We start from the raw sequence: 24,656 nt of genomic DNA, 5'->3' as shown, positions 1-24,656 counted from the left end.
GGACCCTGTAGTTGGTGGTCAGTGTGATGGTTCCTGTAGTTGGTGGTCAGTGTGATGGTTCCTGTAGTTGGGGGTCAGTGTGATGGATCCTGTAGTTAGGGTTCAGTGTGATGGACCCTGCAGTTGGTGGTCAGTGTGATGGTTCCTGTAGTTTGGGGTTAGTGTGATGGTTCCTATAGTTGGTGGTCAGTGTGATGGTCCCTATAGTTGGGGGTCAATGTGATGGTTCCTATAGTTGGGGTTCAGTTTGATGGTTCCTGTAGTTGGGGGTCAGTGTGATGGATCCTGTAGTTAGGGTTCAGTGTGATGGACCCTGCAGTTGGTGGTCAGTGTGATGGTTCCTGTAGTTTGGGGTTAGTGTGATGGTTCCTATAGTTGGTGGTCAGTGTGATGGTTCCTATAGTTGGGTGTCAATGTGATGGTTCCTATAGTTGGGGGTCATTGTGATGGTTCCTGTAGTTGGGGGTCATTGTGATGGTTCCTGTAGTTGGGGGTCAGTGTGATGGATCCTGTAGTTGGGTGGTCAGTGTGATGGTTCCTGTAGTTGGGGTTCAGTTTGATGGTTCCTGTAGTTGGGGTTCAGTTTGATGGTTCCTGTAGTTGGGGGTCAGTGTGATGGTTCCTGTAGTTGGGGGTCAGTGTGATGGATCCTGTAGTTGGTGGTCAGAGTGATGGTTCCTGTAGTTGGGGGTCAGTGTGATGGATCCTGTAGTTGGGGGTCAGTGTGATGGTTCCTGTAGTTGGTGGTCAGAGTGATGGTTCCTGTAGTTGGGGTTCACTGTGATGGTTCCTGTAGTTGGGGGTCAGTGTGATGGTTCCTGTTGTTGTGGGTCAGTGTGATGGTTCCTGTAGTTGGGGTTCAGTTTGATGGTTCCTGTAGTTGGGGGTCAGAGTGATGGTTCCTGTAGTTGGGGGTCAGTGTGATGGTTCCTGTAGTTGGTGGTCAGAGTGATGGTTCCTTTAGTTGGGGGTCAGTGTGATGGATCCTATAGTTGGTGGTCAGTGTGATGGTTCCTGTAGTTGGGGGTCAGAGTGATGGCTCCTGTAGTTGGAGGTCAGTGTGATGGATCCTATAGTTGGGGGTCAGTGTGATGGTTCCTGTAGTTGGTGGTCAGTGTGATGGATCCTGTAGTTGGGGGTCAGTGTGATGGTTCCTGTAGTTGGGGGTCAGAGTGATGGTTCCTATAGTTGGGGGTCAGTGTGATGGATCCTGTAGTTGGGGGTCAGTGTGATGGTTCCTGTAGTTGGTGGTCAGTGTGATGGTTCCTATAGTTGGGGGTCAGTGTGATCGTTCCTATAGTTGTGGGTCAGTGTGATGGTTCCTGTAGTTGGTGGTCAGTGTGATGGTTCCTGTAGTTGTGGGTCAGTGTGATGGTTCCTGTAGTTGGTGGTCAGTGTGATGGTTCCTGTAGTTGGGGGTCAGTTTGATGGTTCCTGTAGTTTGGCGTTAGTGTAATGTTTCCTGTAGTTGGGGATCAGTGTGATGGTTCCTATAGTTGGGGGTCAGTGTGATGGTTCCTATAGTTGGCGGTCAGAGTGATGGTTCCTGTTGTTGTGGGTCAGTGTGATGGTTCCTGTAGTTGGGGGTCAGTGTGATGGTTCCTGTAGTTGGGGGTCAGTGTGATGGTTCCTGTAGTTGGGGACCAGAGTGATGGTTCCTATAGTTGGGGGTCAGAGTGATGGTTACTGTTGTTGTGGGTCAGAGTGATGGTTCCTGTAGTTGGGGTTCAGGTTGATGGTTCCTGTAGTTGGGGGTCAGTGTGATGGATCCTGTAGTTAGGGTTCAGTGTGATGGACCCTGCAGTTGGTGGTCAGTGTGATGGTTCCTGTAGTTTGGGGTTAGTGTGATGGTTCCTATAGTTGGGGTTCAGTTTGATGGTTCCTGTAGTTGGGGTTCAGTTTGATGGTTCCTGTAGTTGGGGGTCAGTGTGATGGTTCCTGTAGTTGGGGGTCAGTGTGATGGATCCTGTAGTTGGTGGTCAGAGTGATGGTTCCTGTAGTTGGGGGTCAGTGTGATGGATCCTGTAGTTGGGGGTCAGTGTGATGGTTCCTGTAGTTGGTGGTCAGAGTGATGGTTCCTGTAGTTGGGGTTCACTGTGATGGTTCCTGTAGTTGGGGGTCAGTGTGATGGTTCCTGTTGTTGTGGGTCAGTGTGATGGTTCCTGTAGTTGGGGTTCAGTTTGATGGTTCCTGTAGTTGGGGGTCAGAGTGATGGTTCCTGTAGTTGGGGGTCAGTGTGATGGTTCCTGTAGTTGGTGGTCAGAGTGATGGTTCCTTTAGTTGGGGGTCAGTGTGATGGATCCTATAGTTGGTGGTCAGTGTGATGGTTCCTGTAGTTGGGGGTCAGAGTGATAGTTCCTGTAGTTGGAGGTCAGTGTGATGGATCCTATAGTTGGGGGTCAGTGTGATGGTTCCTGTAGTTGGTGGTCAGTGTGATGGATCCTGTAGTTGGGGGTCAGTGTGATGGTTCCTGTAGTTGGGGGTCAGTGTGATGGATCCTGTAGTTGGTGGTCAGTGTGATGGTTCCTGTAGTTGGGGTTCAGTTTGATGGTTCCTGTAGTTGGGGGTCAGTGTGATGGTTCCTGTAGTTGGGTGTCAGTGTGATGGTTCCTGTAGTTGGGGGTCAGTTTGATGGACCCTGTAGTTTGGGGTTAGTGTAATGTTTCCTGTAGTTGGGGATCAGTGTGATGGTTCCTATAGTTGGTGGTCATTGTGATGGTTCCTATAGTTGGGGGTCAGTGTGATGGTTCCTATAGTTGGGGATCAGTGTGATAGTTCCTATAGTTGGGGGTCAGTGTGATGGTTCCTATAGTTGGGGATCAGTGTGATGGTTCCTGTAGTTAGGGTTCAGTGTGATGGTTCCTGTAGTTGGGGGTCAGTTTGATGGTTCCTGTAGTTTGGCGTTAGTGTAATGTTTCCTGTAGTTGGGGATCAGTGTGATGGTTCCTATAGTTGGGGGTCAGTGTGATGGTTCCTATAGTTGGGGATCAGTGTGATGGTTCCTGTAGTTGGGGTTCAGTTTGATGGTTCCTGTAGTTGGGGGTCAGTGTGATGGTTCCTGTAGTTGGGGTTCAGTTTGATGGTTCCTGTAGTTGGGGGTCAGTGTGATGGTTCCTGTAGTTGGTGGTCAGTGTGATGGTTCCTATAGTTGGGGATCAGTGTGATGGTTCCTATAGTTGGGGGTCAGTGTGATGGTTCCTATAGTTGTGGGTCAGTGTGATGGTTCCTGTAGTTGGGGGTCAGTGTGATGGTTCCTGTAGTTTGGGTTCAATTTGATGGTTCCTGTAGTTGGGGATCAGTGTGATGGTTCCTATAGTTGGGGGTCAGTGTGATGGTTCCTATAGTTGGGGATCAGTGTGATGGTTCCTATAGTTGTGGGTCAGTGTGATGGATCCTGTAGTTGGTGGTCAGTGTGATGGTTCCTGTTGTGGGTCAGTGTGATGGTTCCTGTAGTTGGGGGTCAGTTTGATGGTTCCTGTAGTTTGGCGTTAGTGTAATGTTTCCTGTAGTTGGGGATCAGTGTGATGGTTCCTATAGTTGGGGGTCAGTGTGATGGTTCCTATAGTTGAGGATCAGTGTGATGGTTCCTATAGTTGGGGGTCAGTGTGATGGTACCTGTAGTTGGGGGTCAGTGTGATGGATCCTGTAGTTGGTGGTCAGTGTGATGGTTCCTGTTGTGGGTCAGTGTGATGGTTCCTGTAGTTGGGGGTCAGTTTGATGGTTCCTGTAGTTTGGCGTTAGTGTAATGTTTCCTGTAGTTGGGGATCAGTGTGATGGTTCCTATAGTTGGGGGTCAGTGTGATGGTTCCTATAGTTGGGGATCAGTGTGATGGTTCCTATAGTTGGGGGTCAGTGTGATGGTTCCTATAGTTGGGGATCAGTGTGATGGTTCCTGTAGTTAGGGTTCAGTGTGATGGTTCCTGTAGTTTGGGGTTAGTGTAATGTTTCCTGTAGTTGGGGATTAGTGTGATGGTTCCTATAGTTGGTGGTCAGTGTGATGGTTCCTATAGTTGGGTGTCAATGTGATGGTTCCTATAGTTGGGGATCAGTGTGATGGTTCCTATAGTTGTGGGTCAGTGTGATGGTTCCTGTAGTTGGGGGTCAGTGTGATGGTTCCTGTAGTTTGGGTTCAATTTGATGGTTCCTGTAGTTGGGGATCAGTGTGATGGTTCCTATAGTTGGGTTTCAGTGTGATGGTTCCTATAGTTGTGGGTCAGTGTGATGGATCCTGTAGTTGGGGTTCAGTTTGATGGTTCCTGTTGTGGGTCAGTGTGATGGTTCCTGTAGTTGGGGTTCAGTTTGATGGTTCCTGTAGTTGGGGGTCAGTGTGATGGTTCCTGTAGTTGGGGTTCAGTTTGATGGTTCCTGTAGTTGGGGGTCAGTGTGATGGTTCCTGTAGTTGGTGGTCAGAGTGATGGTTCCTGTAGTTGGGGGACAGTGTGATGGATCTTGTAGTTGGGGATCAGTTTGATGGTTCCTGTAGTTGGGGGTCAGTGTGATGGTTCCTGTAGTTGGGGATCAGTTTGATGGTTCCTGTAGTTGGGGGTCAGTGTGATGGATCTTGTAGTTGGGGATCAGTTTGATGGTTCCTGTAGTTGGGGGTCAGTGTGATGGTTCCTGTAGTTGGGGTTCAGTTTGATGGTTCCTGTAGTTGGGGGTCAGTGTGATGGATCCTGTAGTTGGTGGTCAGTGTGATGGTTCCTGTAGTTGGGGTTCAGTTTGATGGTTCCTGTAGTTGGGGGTCAGTGTGATGGTTCCTATAGTTGGGGATCAGTGTGATGGTTCCTATAGTTGGGGGTCAGTGTGATGGTTCCTGTAGTTGGGGTTCAGTTTGATGGATCCTGTAGTTGGGGGTCAGTGTGATGGTTCCTGTAGTTGGGGGTCAGTGTGATGGTTCCTGTAGTTGGGGTTCAATTTGATGGTTCCAGTAGTTGGGGTTCAGTTTGATGGTTCCTGTAGTTGAGGGTCAGTGTGATGGTTCCTATAGTTGGGGGTCAGTGTGATGGTTCCTGTAGTAGGGGATCAGTGTGATGGACTCTGTAGTTGGAGTTCTGTGTGATAGATCCTCTGGCTGAAGTACAGTGTGATGGACCCTGTAGTTGGGGTTCAGTGTGGTGGACCCTGTAGTTGGGGGTCAGTGTTATAGACCCTGGATTTAGGGTACTGTGTGATGGACCCTGTAGTTGGTGGTCAGAGTGATGGTTCCTGTAGTTGAGGTTCAGTTTGATGGTTCCTGTAGTTGGGGGTCAGTGTGATGGTTCCTGTAGTTGGGGTTCAGTTTGATGGTTCCTGTAGTTGGGGGTCAGTGTGATGGTTCCTGTAGTTGGGGTTCAGTTTGATGGTTCCTGTAGTTGGGGGTCAGTGTGATGGTTCCTGTAGTTGGGGTTCAATTTGATGGTTCCTGTAGTTGGTGGTCAGAGTGATGGTTCCTGTAGTTGGGGGTCAGTGTGATGGTTCCTGTAGTTGGTGGTCAGAGTGATGGTTCCTGTAGTTGGGGGTCAGTGTGATGGATCCTGTAGTTGGGGGTCAGTGTGATGGTTCCTGTTGTTGTGGGTCAGTGTGATGGTTCCTGTAGTTGGGGTTCTGTTATGTTTGCTAATGAAAGGTGTTATGAAGGCAATCCAGAGACACAGTGTGCCTAGCGATCAGAGCGCACACAGTGATCTGACAAATACCCAAAAACAAAAGAACGAGCTCTGAGACGTGGAAACTCTGTAGACTGCACACCTGATCCTATCCTAAACACAACTAAAAGCGGCTGTGGATTGCGCCTAACAACTACCTATGCAACTCGGCACAGCCTAAGAAACTAGCTAGCCTGAAGATAGAAAAATAGGCCTGACTTGCCCCAGAGAAATACCCCAAAGGAAAAGGCAGCCCCCCACATATAATGACTGTGAGTAAGATGAAAAGACAAAACGTAGGGATGAAATAGATTCAGCAAAGAGGGGCCCGATATTCTAGACAGAGCGAGGACAGTAAAGCGAACTTTGCAGTCTACAAAAAACCCTAAAGCAAAAACCACGCAAAGGGGGCAAAAAAGACCCACCGTGCCGAACTAACGGCACGGCGGTACACCCTTTGCGTCTCAGAGCTTCCAGCAAAACAAAAGACAAGCTGGACAGAAAAAAAGCATCAAAATAGCAAAAAAGCACTTAGCTATACAGAGCAGCAGGACACAGGAAAAATCAGGAGAAGCTCAGATCCAACACTGGAACATTGACAAGGAGCCAGGATAGCAGCATCAGGCGGAGTTAAGTGACGAAGCAGTTAACGAGCTCACCAGAACACCTGAGGGAGGAAGCTCAGAAGCTGCAGTACCACTTGTGACCACAGGAGTGAATTCAGCCACAGAATTCACAACAGTACCCCCCCCTTGAGGAGGGGTCACCGAACCCCCACCAGAGCCCCCAGGCCGACCAGGATGAGCCGCATGAAAGGCACGAACAAGATCGGGAGCATGAACATCAGAGGCAAAAACCCAGGAATTATCTTCCTGAGCATAACCCTTCCATTTAACCAGATACTGGAGTTTCCGTCTAGAAACACGAGAATCCAAAATCTTCTCCACAATATACTCCAATTCCCCCTCCACCAAAACCGGGGCAGGAGGCTCAACAGATGGAACCATAGGTGCCACGTATCTCCGCAACAACGACCTATGGAATACATTATGTATGGAAAAGGAGTCTGGGAGGGTCAAACGAAAAGACACAGGATTGAGAACCTCAGAAATCCTATACGGACCAATAAAACGAGGTTTAAATTTAGGAGAGGAAACCTTCATAGGAATATGACGAGAAGATAACCAAACCAGATCCCCAACACGAAGTCGGGGACCCACACGGCGTCTGCGATTAGCGAAAAGTTGAGCCTTCTCCTGGGACAAGGTCAAATTGTCCACTACCTGAGTCCAGATCTGCTGCAACCTGTCCACCACAGAATCCACACCAGGACAGTCCGAAGACTCAACCTGTCCTGAAGAGAAACGAGGATGGAACCCAGAATTGCAAAAAAATGGAGAAACCAAGGTAGCCGAGCTGGTCCGATTATTAAGGGCGAACTCAGCCAACGGCAAAAAGGACACCCAATCATCCTGGTCAGCAGAAACAAAACATCTCAGATATGTTTCCAAGGTCTGATTGGTTCGTTCGGTCTGGCCATTAGTCTGAGGATGGAAAGCCGAGGAAAAGGATAGGTCAATGCCCATCCTACCACAAAAGGCTCGCCAAAACCTTGAAACAAACTGGGAACCTCTGTCAGAAACAATATTCTCAGGAATGCCATGCAACCGAACCACATGCTGAAAGAACAAAGGTACCAAATCAGAGGAGGAAGGCAATTTAGCCAAGGGCACCAGATGGACCATTTTAGAAAAGCGATCACAGACCACCCAAATGACTGACATCTTTTGAGAAACGGGAAGGTCAGAAATGAAATCCATCGAAATATGTGTCCAAGGCCTCTTTGGGACCGGCAAGGGCAAAAGCAACCCACTGGCACGAGAACAGCAGGGCTTAGCCCTAGCACAAATCCCACAGGACTGCACAAAAGTACGTACATCCCGTGACAGAGATGGCCACCAGAAGGATCTAGCCACTAACTCTCTGGTACCAAAGATTCCAGGATGACCAGCCAACACCGAACAATGAAGTTCAGAGATAAGTTTATTAGTCCACCTATCAGGGACGAACAGTTTCTCCGCTGGACAACGATCAGGTTTATTCGCCTGAAATTTTTGCAGCACCCGCCGCAAATCAGGGGAGATGGCAGACACAATGACTCCTTCCTTGAGGATACCCGCTGGCTCAGATAAACCCGGAGAGTCAGGCACAAAACTCCTAGACAGAGCATCCGCCTTCACATTTTTAGAGCCCGGAAGGTACGAAATCACAAAGTCGAAGCGGGCAAAAAATAAGGACCAACGGGCCTGTCTAGGATTCAAGCGCTTGGCAGACTCGAGATAAGTCAAGTTCTTATGATCAGTCAATACCACCACGCGATGCTTAGCTCCTTCAAGCCAATGGCGCCACTCCTCGAATGCCCACTTCATGGCCAGCAACTCTCGGTTGCCCACATCATAATTACGCTCAGCGGGCGAAAACTTCCTGGAAAAGAAAGCACATGGTTTCATCACTGAGCAATCAGAACCTCTCTGTGACAAAACCGCCCCTGCTCCAATCTCAGAAGCATCAACCTCGACCTGGAACGGAAGAGAAACATCTGGCTGACACAACACAGGGGCAGAACAAAAACGACGCTTCAACTCCTGAAAAGCTTCCACAGCAGCAGAAGACCAATTAACCAAATCAGCACCCTTCTTGGTCAAATCGGTCAATGGTTTGGCAATGCTAGAAAAATTACAGATGAAGCGACGATAAAAATTAGCAAAGCCCAGGAACTTTTGCAGACTTTTCAGAGATGTCGGCTGAATCCAATCCTGGATGGCTTGGACCTTAACTGGATCCATCTCGATAGTAGAAGGGGTAAAGATGAACCCCAAAAATGAAACTTTCTGCACACCGAAGAGACACTTTGATCCCTTCACAAACAAAGAATTAGCACGCAGGACCTGAAAAACCATTCTGACCTGCTTCACATGAGACTCCCAATCATCTGAGAAGATCAAAATGTCATCCAAGTAAACAATCAGGAATTTATCCAGATACTCACGGAAGATGTCATGCATAAAAGACTGAAACACAGATGGAGCATTGGCAAGTCCGAACGGCATCACTAGATACTCAAAATGACCCTCGGGCGTATTGAATGCAGTTTTCCATTCATCTCCTTGCCTGATTCTCACCAGATTATACGCACCACGAAGATCTATCTTAGTGAACCAACTAGCCCCCTTAATTCGAGCAAACAAGTCAGATAACAATGGCAAGGGATACTGAAATTTAACAGTGATCTTATTAAGAAGGCGGTAATCAATACACGGTCTCAGCGAACCATCCTTCTTGGCTACAAAGAAGAACCCTGCTCCCAGTGGTGATGATGATGGGCGAATATGTCCCTTCTCCAGGGATTCCTTCACATAACTGCGCATAGCGGCGTGTTCGGGCACGGATAAATTAAATAATCGACCTTTAGGGAATTTACCACCAGGAATCAAATTGAAAGCACAATCACAGTCCCTATGCGGAGGTAGGGCATCGGACTTGGGCTCTTCAAATACATCCTGATAATCAGACAAGAACTCTGGGACCTCAGAAGGGGTGGATGACGAAATCGACAAAAATGGAACATCACCATGTACCCCCTGACAACCCCAGCTGGATACCGACATGGAATTCCAATCCAATACTGGATTATGGGTTTGTAGCCATGGCAACCCCAACACGACCACATCATGCAGATTATGCAACGCCAGAAAGCGAATAACTTCCTGATGTGCAGGAGCCATGCACATGGTCAGCTGGGCCCAGTACTGAGGTTTATTCTTGGCCAAAGGTGTAGCATCAATTCCTCTCAATGGAATAGGACACCGCAAAGGCTCCAAGAAAAACCCACAACGTTTAGCATAATCCAAATCCATCAGATTCAGGGCAGCGCCTGAATCCACAAACGCCATGACAGAAAACGACGACAAAGAGCATATCAAGGTAATGGACAGAAGGAATTTGGACTGTACAGTACCAATGACGGCAGACCTAGCGGACCGCTTAGTGCGCTTAGGACAATCAGAAATAGCATGAGTGGAATCACCACAGTAGAAACACAGCCCATTCAGACGTCTGTATTCCTGCCGTTCAACTCTGGTCATAGTCCTATCGCACTGCATAGGCTCAGGTTTAACCTCAGGCAATACCGCCAAATGGTGCACAGATTTACGCTCGCGCAAACGTCGACCGATCTGAATGGCCAAAGACAAAGACTCATTCAAACCAGCAGGCATAGGAAATCCCACCATGACATCCTTAAGAGCCTCAGAGAGACCCTTTCTGAACAAAGCTGCCAGCGCAGATTCATTCCACTGAGTGAGTACTGACCATTTCCTAAATTTCTGACAATATACTTCTATATCATCCTGACCCTGGCACAAAGCCAGCAAATTTTTCTCAGCTTGATCCACTGAATTAGGCTCATCGTACAGTAATCCGAGCGCCAGGAAAAACGCATTGACACTACTCAATGCAGGGTCTCCTGGCGCAAGAGAAAATGCCCAGTCTTGAGGGTCGCCGCGCAAAAAAGAAATAATAATCAAAACCTGTTGAATAGGATTACCAGAAGAATGAGGTTTCAAGGCCAGAAATAGCTTACAATTATTTTTGAAACTTAGAAACTTAGTTCTATCTCCAAAAAAACAAATCAGGAATAGGAATTCTTGGTTCTAACATAGATTTCCGATCAATAGTATCTTGAATCTTTTGTACATTTATAACGAGATTATCCATTGAAGAGCACAGACCCTGAATATCCATGTCCACACCTGTGTCCAGAATCACCCAAATGTCTAGGGGAAAAAAAAAATGAACACAGAGCAGAAAAAAAAAAATGATGTCAGAACTTTTTCTTTCCCTCTATTGAGAATCATTAGTTTGGGCTCCTTGTACTGTTATGTCTGCTAATGAAAGGTGTTATGAAGGCAATCCAGAGACACAGTGTGCCTAGCGATCAGAGCGCACACAGTGATCTGACAAATACCCAAAAACAAAAGAACGAGCTCTGAGACGTGGAAACTCTGTAGACTGCACAGCTGATCCTATCCTAAACACAACTAAAAGCGGCTGTGGATTGCGCCTAACAACTACCTATGCAACTCGGCACAGCCTAAGAAACTAGCTAGCCTGAAGATAGAAAAATAGGCCTGACTTGCCCCAGAGAAATACCCCAAAGGAAAAGGCAGCCCCTCACATATAATGACTGTGAGTAAGATGAAAAGACAAAACATAGGGATGAAATAGATTCAGCAAAGTGGGGCCCGATATTCTAGACAGAGCGAAGACAGTAAAGCGAACTTTGCAGTCTACAAAAAACCCTAAAGCAAAAACCACGCAAAGGGGGCAAAAAAGACCCACCGTGCCGAACTAACGGCACGGCGGTACACCCTTTGCGTCTCAGAGCTTCCAGCAAAACAAAAGACAAGCTGGACAGAAAAAAAGCAACAAAATAGCAAAAAAGCACTTAGCTATACAGAGCAGCAGGTCACAGGAACAATCAGGAGAAGCTCAGATCCAACACTGGAACATTGACAAGGAGCAGGGATAGCAGCATCAGGCGGAGTTAAGTAATGAAGCAGTTAACGAGCTCACCAGAACACCTGAGGGAGGAAGCTCAGAAGCTGCAGTACCACTTGTGACCACAGGAGTGAATTCAGCCACAGAATTCACAACAGGGTTCAGTTTGATGGTTCCTGTAGTTGGGGGTCAGTGTGATGGTTCCTGTAGTTGGGGGTCAGAGTGATGGTTCCTGTAGTTGGGGGTCAGTGTGATGGACCCTGTAGTTGGTGGTCAGTGTGATGGATCCTGTAGTTGGTGGTCAGTGTGATGGTTCCTGTAGTTGGTGGTCAGAGTGATGGTTCCTGTAGTTGGGGGTCAGTGTGATGGATCCTGTACTTGGTGGTCAGTGTGATGGTTCCTGTTGTTGTGGGTCAGTGTGATGGTTCCTGTAGTTGGGGTTCAGTTTGATGGTTACTGTAGTTGGGGGTCAGTGTGATGGTTCCTGTAGTTGGGGGTCAGAGTGATGGTTCCTGTAGTTGGGGGTCAGTGTGATGGACCCTGTAGTTGGTTGTCAGTGTGATGGATCCTGTAGTTGGTGGTCAGTGTGATGGTTCCTGTAGTTGGTGGTCAGAGTGATGGTTCCTGTAGTTGGGGGTCAGTGTGATGGATCCTGTAGTTGGTGGTCAGTGTGATGGTTCCTGTTGTGGGTCAGTGTGATGGTTCCTGTAGTTGGGGTTCAGTTTGATGGTTCCTGTAGTTGTGGGTCAGTGTGATGGTTCCTGTAGTTGGGGGTCAGTGTGATGGTTCCTGTAGTTGGGGGTCAGTGTGATGGATCCTGTAGTTGGGGGTCAGTGTGATGGTTCCTGTAGTTAAGGTTCAATTTGATGGATCCTGTAGTTAGGGTTCAGTGTGATGGACCCTGTAGTTGGGGGTCAGTGTGATGGACCCTGTAGTTTGGGGTTAGTGTAATGTTTCCTATAGTTGGGGGTCAGTGTGATGGTTCCTATAGTTGGGGGTCAGTGTGATGGTTCCTATAGTTGGGGGTCAGTGTGATGGTTCCTGTAGTTGGGGTTCAGTTTGATGGTTCCTGTAGTTGGGGGGTCAGTGTGATGGTTCCTGTAGTTGGGGTTCAATTTGATGGTTCCTGTAGTTGGTGGTCAGAGTGATGGTTCCTGTAGTTGGGGGTCAGTGTGATGGTTCCTGTAGTTGGGGGTCAGTGTGATGGTTCCTGTAGTTGGTGGTCAGTGTGATGGTTCCTGTTGTGGGTCAGTGTGATGGTTCCTGTAGTTGGGGTTCAGTTTGGTTCCTGTAGTTGGGGGTCAGTGTGATGGTTCCTGTAGTTGGGGGTCAGTGTGATGGATCCTGTAGTTGGGGGTCAGTGTGATGGACTCTGTAGTAGGGGATCAGTGTGATGGTTCCTGTAGTTGGGGGTCAGTGTGATGGACTCTGTAGTAGGGGATCAGTGTGATGGACTCTGTAGTTAGAGTTCTGTGTGATAGACCCTTTGGCTGAAGTACAGTGTGATGGACCCTGTAGTTGGGGGTCAGTGTTATAGACCTTGGATTTAGGGTACTTTGTGATGGACCCTGTAGTTGGTGGTCAGAGTGATGGTTCCTGTAGTTGGGGTTCAGTTTGATGGTTCCTGTCGTTGGGGGTCAGTGTGATGGTTCCTGTAGTTGGGGTTCAGTTTGATGGTTCCTGTAGTTGGGGGTCAGTGTGATGGTTCCTGTAGTTGGGGTTCAATTTGATGGTTCCTGTAGTTGGTGGTCAGAGTGATGGTTCCTGTAGTTGGGGGTCAGTGTGATGGATCCTGTAGTTGGTGGTCAGTGTGATGGTTCCTGTAGTTGGGGGTCAGTGTGATGGTTCCTGTTGGGGGTTAGTGTGATGGATTGTATAGTTAGGATTCAGTGTGATGACCCTGTAGTTGGGGGTTCAGTGTGATAAACACTGTATTTGGGGTACTGTGTGATGGACCCTCTAGTTGGTGGTCAGAGTGATGGGTTCTGTTGGGGGTCAGTGTGATGGTTCTTGTTGTTGGGGATCAGTGTGATGGTTCCTGTTGTTGGGGGTCAGTGTCATGGACTCTGTAGTACGGGATCAGTGTGATGGACTCTGTAGTTGGGGTTCTGTGTGATAGACCCTGAGGCTGAAGTACAGTGTGATGAACCCTGTAGTTGGGGTTCAGTGTGATGGACCCTGTAGTTAGGGTTCAATGTGATGGACCTTGTAGTTGGGTTTCAGTGTGATGGTTCCTGTAGTTGGGGTTCAGTGTGATGGACCCTGTAGTTAGGGTTCAATTTGATGGACCCAGTAGTTGGGGATCAGTGTGATGGACCCTGTAGTTGGGGTTCTGTGTGATGGATTCTGCAGTTGGGGTTCAGTGTGATGGACTCTGTAGTTAGGGTTCTGTGTGATAGACCCTGTGACTGAAGTACAGTGTGATGAACCATGTAGTTGGGGGTCAGTATGATGGTCCCTGTAGTTGGGGGTCAGTGTGATGAACCCTGTGGTTGGGGATCAGTGTGATGAACCCTGTAGTTGGGGGTCAGTGTGATGGCGCCTGTAGTTGGGGTTCAATGTGATGAACCCTATAGTTGGGGATCTGTGTGATGGCTCCTGTAGTTGGGTTTCAGTGTGATGAACCCTGTAGTTGGGGATCTGTGTGATGGACCCTGTAGTTGGGGATCTGTGTGATGGACCCTGTAGTTGGGGTTCTGTGTGTTGATCCCTGTAGTTGGGGTTCAGTGTTGATCTCTGTAGTCGGGGTTTAGTGTTTTGAACCCTTTCGTTGAGGTTGTGTGATGGACCCTGTAGTTGGGGTTCAGTGTGATTGATCCTGTAGTCGGGGTTTAGTGTTTTGAGCCCTTTAGTTGAGGTTGTGTGATGGACCCTGTAGTTGGGGTTCAGTGTGATGGACCCTGTAGTTAGGGTTCAGTGTGATGGACCCTCTAGTTGGGGATCAGTGTGATAGACCCTGTGACTGAAGTACAGTGTGATGAACCATGTAGTTGGGGGTCAGTATGATGGTCCCCGTAGTTGGGGGTCAGTGTGATGGCTCCTGTAGTTGGGGTTCAATGTGATGGACCCTGTAGTTGGGTTTCAGTGTGATGAACCCTGTAGTTGGGGATCTGTGTGATGGACCCTGTAGTTGGGGATCTGTGTGATGGACCCTGTAGTTGGGGTTCTGTGTGTTGATCCCTGTAGTTGGGGTTCAGTGTTGATCTCTGTAGTCGGGGTTTAGTGTTTTGAACCCTTTAGTTGAGGTTGTGTGATGGACCCTGTAGTTGGGGTTCAGTGTGATTGATCCTGTAGTCGGGGTTTAGTGTTTTGAACCCTTTAGTTGAGGTTGTGTGATGGACCCTGTAGTTGGGGTTCAGTGTGATGGACCTTGTAGTTGGGTTTCAGTGTGATGAACCCTGTAGTTGGGGTTCAGTGTGATGGACCCAGTAGTTGGAGATCAGTGTGATGGACCCAGTAGTTGGGGATCAGTGTGATGGACCCTGTAGTTGGGGTTCAGTGTGATGGACCCTGTAGTTAGGGTTCAGTGTGATGGACCCTCTAGTTGGGGATCAGTGTGATAGACCCTGTAGTTGGGGTTCAGTGTGTTGATCCCTGTAGTTGGGGTTTAGTGTTGTGAACCCTTTAGTTGGCGTTCAGTGTGATGGACCCTGTAGTTAGGGTTCAGTGTGATGGACCATGTAGTTGGGTTTCAGTGTGATGAACCCTGTAGTTGGGGTTCAGTGTGATGGACCCTGTAGTTGGAGATCAGTGTGATGGACCCAGTAGTTGGGGATCAGTGTGATGGACCCTGTAGTTGAGGTTCAGTGTGATGGACCTTGTAGTTGGGTTTCAGTGTGATGGACCCAGTAGTTGGGGTTCAGTGTGATGGACCCTGTAGTTGGGGATCAGTGTGATGACCCCTTTAGTTGGGGTTCAGTGTGGTGGACCCTGTAGTTGGTGTTCAGTGTGTTGACCCCTTTAGTTGGGGTTCAGTGTGGTGGACTCTGTAGTTAGGGGTTCAGTGTGATAGACCTTGTAGTTGAGGTTCAGTGTGATGGACCCTGTAGTCGGTGTTCAGTGTGTTGACCCCTTTAGTTGGGGTTCAGTGTGGTGGACCCTGTAGTTGGGTTTCAGTGTGTTGGACCCTGTAGTTAGGGTTCAGTGTGATGGACGCTGTAGTCGGTGTTCAGTGTGTTGACCCCTTTAGTTGGGGTTCAGTGTGGTGGACCCTGTAGTTGGGTTTCAGTGTGTTGGACCCTGTAGTTAGGGTTCAGTGTGATGGACGCTGTAGTCGGTGTTCAGTGTGTTGACCCCTTTAGTTCGGGTTCAGTGTGGTGGACCCTGTAGTTGGGTTTTAGTGTGATGGCCCCTGTATTTGTGGTGTTTGTGGGTCGTGTTTGGTACCTGTGGGTGAGGGTTCTATTGCTCCTGACATTTGTTTTTGCCCCCAGGTACAGCCCTGCTGCCTGTAGTTGCCTTCCCCTTCGAGGACTTCTACTTAGACAGGCATCACATCGCGCACACCTTGGCTCGGAGGGAACAGACTCTGCTGTTCTATGCTGGACTCTTAATGGCATCCATTGGAACTGGCGGGATTCGGGCCATTGTTTGCCCGTTAAGTGCTTACGGTCTGCGGGGTTACAGACAGAAGGAACTGATGTCATTCTTCAACTGGTTAGTAATCATGTGATATATTGTGCAGCGCCACGGCCACTGTACACGCCATCACTGCTCTCATTCTTGGGGTGTTCTGCCCATCATCCTGGTCGTGGCTTGTAGGGACAGAGATATGGCCACAGGTTATGTAGGGTGACATGGAAGCCAAGGAGCAGCTCAGACCCGGTGACACCACAGTCAGGAGCAGTGGTCATTGCTCACTGAGAAGCGGCATTTCTAGAAAGTCATCCTGGGGCCACTCACACCGATGGCTTCTAGTTCATGGAGACCCCAAAAGAGGAACCATCGGCTCCATGCCAGGGCATGAAGGGTCACCAGGTGCCTGTGTGACGGCAGCGAGGAGGGCAGATCTGTGCTCCTCATACCGGTTATGTGCCCACATGCCATTAACCTGTTCATATAAAGGGGGTACAGAAGGTATTCAGACCCCTTTAAATGCTTCCCTCTTTGTTTCATTGCAGCCATTTTGTAAATTCAAAAAAGTTCATTTTTTTCCCATTAATGTACACTCAGGACCATCTTGACTGAAAAAAACAGAAATGTAGTAATTTTTTGCAAATTTATTAAAAAAAAACTGAAATATAATAATTTTATTTCTATAACGCTAAGATATTCCGCAGCGCTTTACATTATAGAGGGGACTTGTACAGACCATAGACATTACAGCATAACAGAAATACAGTTCAAAACAGGAGTGAGGGCCCCCATCACCAGATACAGGAGGAGTGAGGGCCCCGATCACCAGATACAGGAGGAATGAGGGCCCCGATCACCAGATACAAGAGGAGTGAGGGCCCCGATCACCAGATACAGGAGGAGTGAGGACCCCGATCACCAGATACAGGAGGAGCGAGGGCCCCGATCACCAGATACAGGAGGAGTGAGGGTCCCGACCACAAGATACAAGAGGAATGAGGGCCCCGATCACCAGATACAGGAGGAGTGAGGGTCCCGCTCACCAGATACAAGAGGAGTGAGGGCCCCGATCACCAGATACAGGAGGAGTGAGGGCCCCGATCACCAGATACAGGAGGAATGAGGGCCCCGATCACCAGATACAAGAGGAGTGAGGGCCCCGATCACCAGATACAAGAGGAGTGAGGACCCCGATCACCAGATACAGGAGGAGCGAGGGCCCCGATCACCAGATACAGGAGGAGTGAGGGCCCCGATCACCAGATACAGGAGGAGTGAGGGTCCCGACCACAAGATACAAGAGGAATGAGGGCCCCGATCACCAGATACAGGAGGAGTGAGGGTCCCGCTCACCAGATACAAGAGGAGTGAGGGCCCCGATCACCAGATACAGGAGGAGTGAGGACCCCGATCACCAGATACAGGAGGAGTGAGGGCCCCGATCACCAGATACAGGAGGAGCGAGGGCCCCGATCACCAGATACAGGAGGAGTGAGGACCCCGATCACCAGATACAGGAGGAGTGAGGGCCCCGATCACCAGATACAGGAGGAGCGAGGGCCCCGATCACCAGATACAGGAGGAGTGAGGACCCCGATCACCAGATACAGGAGGAGTGAGGGTCCCGATCACCAGATACAGGAGGAGTGAGGGCCCCGCTCACCAGATACAAGAGGAGTGAGGGCCCCGATCACCAGATACAGGAGGAGTGAGGGCCCCGATCACCAGATACAGGAGGAGTGAGGGCCCCCATCACCAGATACAGGAGGAGTGAGGGCCCCGATCACCAGATACAGGAGGAGTGAGGGTCCCGCTCACCAGATACAAGAGGAGTGAGGGCCCCGATCACCAGATACAGGAGGAGTGAGGACCCCGATCACCAGATACAGGAGGAGTGAGGGCCCCGATCACCAGATACAGGAGGAGCGAGGGCCCCGATCACCAGATACAGGAGGAGTGAGGGCCCCGATCACCAGATACAGGAGGAGTGAGGGCCCCGATCACCAGATACAGGAGGAGCGAGGGCCCCGATCACCAGATACAGGAGGAGTGAGGACCCCGATCACCAGATACAGGAGGAGTGAGGGTCCCGATCACCAGATACAAGAGGAATGAGGGCCCCGATCACCAGATACAGGAGGAGCGAGGGCCCCGATCACCAGATACAGGAGGAGTGAGGGCCCCGCTCACCAGATACAGGAGGAGTGAGGGCCCCGCTCACCAGATACAAGAGGAGTGAGGGCCCCGATCACCAGATACAGAAGGAGCGAGGGCCCCGATCACCAGATACAGGAGGAGCGAGGGCCCCGATCACCAGATACAGGAGGAGCGAGGGCCCCGATCACCAGATACAGGAGGAGTGAGGACCCCGATCACCAGATACAGGAGGAGTGAGGGCCCCGATCACCAGATACAGGAGGAATGAGGGCCCCGATCACCAGATACAGGAGGAGCGAGGGCCCCGATCACCAGATACAGGAGGAATGAGGGCCCCGATCACCAGATACAGGAGGAGTGAGGGCCCCGATCACCAGATACAGGAGGAGTGAGGGCCCCGATCACCAGATACAGGAGGAGTGAGGGCCCCGATCACCAGATACAGGAGGAGTGAGGGCTCCGCTCACCAGATACAGGAGGAGCGAGGGCCCCGATCACCAGATACAGGAGGAATGAGGGCCCCGATCACCAGATACAGGAGGAGCGAGGGCCCCGATCACCAGATACAGGAGGAGTGAGGGCCCCCATCACCAGATACAGGAGGAGTGAGGGCCCCGATCACCAGATACAGGAGGAGTGAGGACCCCGATCACCAGATACAGGAGGAATGAGGGCCCCGATCACCAGATACAGGAGGAGTGAGGTCCCCGATCACCAGATACAAGAGGAGCGAGGACCCCGATCACCAGATACAGGAGGAGTGAGGGCCCTGATCACCAGATACAGGAGGAATGAGGGCCCCGATCACCAGATACAGGAGGAGTGAGGGCCCCGATCACCAGATACAGGAGGAGCGAGGGCCCCGATCACCAGATACAGGAGGAGCGAGGGCCCCGATCACCAGATACAGGAGGAGCGAGGGCCCCGATCACCAGATACAGGAGGAGCGAGGGCCCCGATCACCAGATACAGGAGTGAGGGCCCCGACCACCAGATACAGGAGGAGTGAGGGCCCCGATCACCAGATACAGGAGGAGTGAGGGCCCCGATCACCAGATACAGGAGGAGTGAGGGCCCCGATCACCAGATACAGGAGGAGCGAGGACCCCGATCACCAGATACAGGAGGAGTGAGGGCCCCGATCACCAGATACAGGAGGAGTGAGGGCCCCGACCACCACATATAGGAGGAGTGAGGGCCCCGATCACCAGATACAGGAGGAGTGAGGGCCCCGATCACCAGATACAGGAGGAGCGAGGGCCCCGATCACCAGATACAGGAGGAGTGAGGGCCCCGATCACCAGATACAGGAGGATGGAGGGCCCCGATCACCAGATACAGGAGGAGTGAGGGCCCCGATCACCAGATACAGGAGGAGTGAGGGCCCCGACCACCACATATAGGAGGAGTGAGGGCCCCGATCACCAGATACAGGAGGAGTGAGGGCCCCGATCACCAGATACAGGAGGAGCGAGGGCCCCGATCACCAGATACAGGAGGAGTGAGGGCCCCGATCACCAGATACAGGAGGAGGGAGGGCCCCGATCACCAGATACAGGAGGAGCGAGGGCCCCGATCACCAGATACAGGAGGAGCGAGGGCCCCGATCACCAGATACAGGAGGAGTGAGGGCCCCGATCACCAGATACAGGAGGAGTGAGGGCCCTGATCACCAGATACAGGAGGAGCGAGGGCCCCGATCACCAGATACAGGAGGAGCGAGGGCCCCGATCACCAGATACAGGAGGAGCGAGGGCCCCGATCACCAGATACAGGAGGAGTGAGGGCCCCGATCACCAGATACAGGAGGAGTGAGGGCCCCGATCACCAGATACAGGAGGAGTGAGGGCCCCGATCACCAGATACAGGAGGAGCGAGGGCCCCGATCACCAGATACAGGAGGAGTGAGGGCTCCGATCACCAGATACAGGAGGAGCGAGGGCCCCGATCACCAGATACAAGAGGAGTGAGGGCCCCGATCACCACATACAGGAGGAGTGAGGGCCCCGATCACCAGATACAGGAGCAGTGAGGGCCCCGATCACCAGATACAGGAGGAGAGAGGGCCCCGATCACCAGATACAGGAGCAGTGAGGGCCCCGATCACCAGATACAGGAGGAGTGAGGGCCCCGCTCACCAGATACAGGAGGAGTGAGGGCCCCGCTCACCAGATACAGGAGGAGTGAGGGCCCCGATCACCAGATACAGGAGGAATGAGGGCCCCGCTCACCAGATACAGGAGGAGCGAGGGCCCCGATCACCAGATACAGGAGGAGCGAGGGCCCCGATCACCAGATACAGGAGGAGCGAGGACCCCGATCACCAGATACAGGAGGAGCGAGGACCCCGATCACCAGATACAGGAGGAGTGAGGGCCCCGATCACCAGATACAGGAGGAGCGAGGGCCCCGATCACCAGATACAAGAGGAGTGAGGGCCCCGATCACCAGATACAGGAGGAGCGAGGACCCCGATCACCAGATACAGGAGGAATGAGGGCCCCGATCACCAGATACAGGAGGAGCGAGGGCCCCGATCACCAGATACAGGAGGAGCGAGGACCTCGATCACCAGATACAGGAGGAATGAGGGCCCCGATCACCAGATACAGGAGGAGCGAGGGCCCCGATCACCAGATATAGGAGGAGCGAGGGCCCCGATCACCAGATACAGGAGGAGCGAGGGCCCCGATCACCAGATACAGGAGGAGCGAGGACCTCGATCACCAGATACAGGAGGAATGAGGGCCCCGATCACCAGATACAGGAGGAGCGAGGGCCCCGATCACCAGATACAGGAGGAGCGAGGGCCCCGATCACCAGATACAGGAGGAATGAGGGCCCCGATCACCAGATACAGGAGGAGCGAGGGCCCCGATCACCAGATATAGGAGGAGTGAGGGCCCCGATCACCAGATACAGGAGGAATGAGGGCCCTGCTGCTCGCAAGCTTACAAACTATGAGGAAAAGGGGAGACACGAGAGGTGGATGGTAACAATTGCTTTCGTTGTTCGGACCGGCCATAGTGTAAGGCTCGGGTGTTCATGTGAAGCTGCATGAACCGGTTATCAGCCTAAGTATGTAGCAGTACAGACACAGAGGGCTAATAACTGCATAAAGTGTATGAGAACATGATGTGAGGAGCCTGATTATTGTTGAAGTTTTTTGAATGGGCCACACAGGGATAGTTAGGTTATTGCGCTGAGGCGGTAGGCCAGTCTGAACAAATGCGTTTTTAGGGCACGCTTAAAACTGTGGGGATTAATCGTATTAACCTGGGTAGTGCATTCCAAAGAATTGTCGAAGCACGTGAGAAGTCTTGGAGATGGGAGTGGGACGTTCTGATAATTGAAGATGTTAACCTCAGGACATTAGCAGAAAGGAGACCACGGGTAGAATGGTATACTGAGACCAGGGAGTAGATGTAGGGTGGTGCTGAGCCATGGAGAGCACAGGTAGGGTGGTAGACTGAGACCAGGGACGAGATGTAGGGTGGTGTTGAGCCATGGAGAGCACTGGTAGGGTGGTAGGCTGAGACCAGGGAGGAGATGTAGGGTGGTGCTGAGCCATGGAGAGCACGGGTAGGGTGGTTGGCTGAGACCAGGGAGGAGATGTAGGGTGGTGCTGACCCATGGGAGAGCACAGGTAGGGTGGTAGACTGAGACCAGGGAGGAGATGTAGAGTGGTGCTGAGCCATGGAGAGCACGGGTAGGGTGGTTGGTTGAGACCAGGGAGGAGATGTAGGGCGGTGCTGAGTGTCACGATATGGTATGAAATATCATAAGTAGTTCTTTTGCTAGCCTGAGTGGGATAAGCCCCCCCCTTCTTGGAGTAACAGTTGTAGCTGCAAATTCCTGGCTTTCCTTCTCAGAGAGTGTGGGGGTTAGAAGTTTTATGGCCGAACGGAATTTACGACTGGCATTTCCTGTGTAAGCTCTTGTCCAGCTAGAACAGGAAAAATGGCTCCAAAAATCCATGAAAGATTCTTTGTTTAGTTTTTGTTAGATATTAGGCAAACGATTTAAGCTAGAAATACGAAAATATATATTCGTAGTCCCACTCGGTGTAGCTACACATCTCATGACACTCGGGTTTCTAACTCCATCTGGTAAAGAAGTAGGGTTTTCTCTGTAAATATGTATCCCAGATAGGACATATTTGATCTCATTAGAATGCTCACGTTAATCTGAGATGAATGATGAGCTTTTTAGGACGCTGACATGTTTTGTAGTGAAGTTATAGAAATCAGAGAGAATAGTTTAAAGTTTAGGCAGAATGTAGAGAGAGGAGGGTCTGGATAAGCCAGCCTTTCTGTGATGTCACAGCCTTAATGTTTTAAGTGTCTGGCAGGCTCTGAGGAGTCACTTTTTGCTGATTTCTCCTTCTGGACGGCTTTGTCCTATTGTCCTGGAAGAGCTGAGTACATCCCATGGACTGGGATGTATGGAAACTGCACTAGCCTGGATGCCTGCAATGCTTTTAATATGTGAGTGTTATCTTTTTTCATTTATTCCCTTTATGTTATAATTACCCTTGTACATATTTGCAATTGTCTCATTTATAACCTCTTTATAAACTATTTTTAATAACGCACTGCCTAGTTATTTTTAATGGGATATACTATTATATATTAGTTCGTTCTCCCGCTCTAAACCGTACCCTAAGTCTCTTGAAGGGAAAATACGCTACTGTTACTGTTGTGTTGGGTTAGCTTCGGACCCGTTTAATCGAAGCTGGTGGCAGCGAAAGTGTGCTGACGGTTGGATTATGCTGAAGCAACTGCGGGTTTGATAATTATTGTTCCTGCCTGTGTGGGAGTAGTTATCGCGTCGCTGCAGCGTGCCCAATAGCCAGTACATAGCAGGCAGCCTTTCTGGCGACTAATTACCCAGGGTGCAGTACCTAATCTGACCTGAGAGTAAGGGGGGCGCCAGAGAGCTGCAAGTGTTAAGTGGAACTGTAAGCGGGATATACATAAATCCCTGCAGTTCGTGGTATATAGAAAAGCAGTGGGATACCTAGAATAAGCCCCTGCTGTAAACTAAGAGGTCAATAGCCTTGTGTATGTTTTCTCATCACATTGTTAGCAGTGGAGGGATAACTAAGATAAGCCCCCCTGCACATGTGATAGCCGTCTGTTGGCCTAAAGTCACCCTGATCCGTGACGTAGGGGTGACGGTCACGGTGTGAATCCTGACCCAGTGGTGACAGCGGTCAGGGGAATCGTGACAATTGGTGGCAAGGCGGTGGGATATCTTAGAGCATTAGTGATTTGGTTTGAGTAATCATTCCTCTCACTAAAAACTTGCAGAAAGTTCTTGCGAGGACTCTGCGCAAATAAGTTTGGAGAACGAACTCAGTGCTTTTTAGTTGTGAGACAATTGTGTACGGGTAATTATCCCCTCCCTTTCTCTTCGTTTTTCTATCCTATCTTTTATTTGGCAACCATGGTTGTGCTGGGAGAAACCTTTTATGAGCAGCAGACCAGAGACACCCTTGTTGCCTTATGCAAGACACAGCACATTGACTTTGCAAGCAAAAACAAAGCCCAACTGGTCGCAGATCTGGTGCAATGGGAAGCCGCTCGAGACCAATCTCAGAGCTCAGAGGCCGCAGAAGCCAGCACCAGCGAACATGGTGCTGCAGCAGAGGTCCAACCACTGAATGCTGGCCCTGTTAGTAATCCGGGCGAATTGGACCCCCACCTGCAGGCGGCCTTGAAAGAATTCCCCATTGACGACCATGAGGGACGTCGGCAGCTGATTCAGCAATACCGGCAGGAGGCCCGAGCTGAGAGAGAGGCCCAAGCTGAGCGGGAGTACCAGCTGCAGTTAGCCCGACTGCAAATGCAGGGGTTGTCCCAGACCAACCGTGAGCCTAGCAGCGCTCAGACACCGAAGCCCCGGCCTGATCACTTTCCTGTTATGGAGAAGGATGGAGATTTGGACACTTTTCTGCGGGCCTTTGAGAAAGCCTGCAGACAGTACCGGCTGCCTACAGATGAATGGGCCCGATACCTGACACCAGGGCTGAAAGGTAAAGCTCTGGATGCGTTTGCTGCCCTCCCTCAAGAACAAGATGGAGACTATGAGGCCATCAAGCAGGCTCTGATAGCCAAGTACCAGCTTACACCCGAGGTGTACCGTAGAAAGTTCCGGACCCTCCAACGTGGCCCACACGACAGTTACAGTGATGTGGTGCATGGACTGGGGACCCACTTTGACCAGTGGACCCAAGGACTGTCAGTGACCACCTTTGCACAGCTGCGAGACCTGATGATCAAAGACCAGTTTTTTCATCTTTGCCCAGCTGAGGTGCGACAGTTCGTGATGGACAGAGAACCCAAAGACGTGACGAAAGCAGCGCAGATTGCCGATGCCTATGAGGCCAACCGTAGATCGGAAGCGCGGAAGCCAGTCACCACCAGCTGGAGAGGGGGTAAGCCTGCAACCAACGCCAGTACCCCTGCCAGCCAACACACCAGAGGTCCTGTCCCTGTGGCCAACAGCACCAGACCTACCACCGAACCTCGCGCGTGTTACACCTGCAAGCGGCCTGGGCATATCAGTACCTTCTGTCCAGACAGGCCGAAGAACACCCCAGCCAAGGCCCCAGGGCCTAATGCAGCAGTTCTTTTTGTGGGTGGTGTGGTTGGGAGGGTGTGTGACAACGTACAGCCCGTCACTGTGGGAGGCCATGTTGCTACAGGCCTCACGGACACCGGGGCTGAACGAACCCTC

The 24,656-nt window shown here is 50.7% G+C and overlaps 1 protein-coding gene across 1 annotated transcript in view; it reads left to right on the top strand.

Annotated features, from left to right (window-relative positions):
- Positions 1–24,656, top strand: part of SLC15A5 (solute carrier family 15 member 5) — a 107,014-nt gene that overhangs the window by 5,660 nt on the left and 76,698 nt on the right. The window contains exon 2 of the mRNA XM_069761855.1: positions 15,617–15,839. Coding sequence (XP_069617956.1) covers positions 15,617–15,839 — 223 coding nt within the window. The remainder of the gene's footprint in view (positions 1–15,616; positions 15,840–24,656) is intronic.

Source organism: Ranitomeya imitator, chromosome 4 (assembly GCF_032444005.1).
Source record: "Ranitomeya imitator isolate aRanImi1 chromosome 4, aRanImi1.pri, whole genome shotgun sequence".
NCBI classification, from domain to species: Eukaryota; Metazoa; Chordata; class Amphibia; order Anura; family Dendrobatidae; genus Ranitomeya; species Ranitomeya imitator.
Note: the sequence above shows the minus strand (reverse complement) of the source record. Positions and strands in the feature narration are given on the sequence as shown.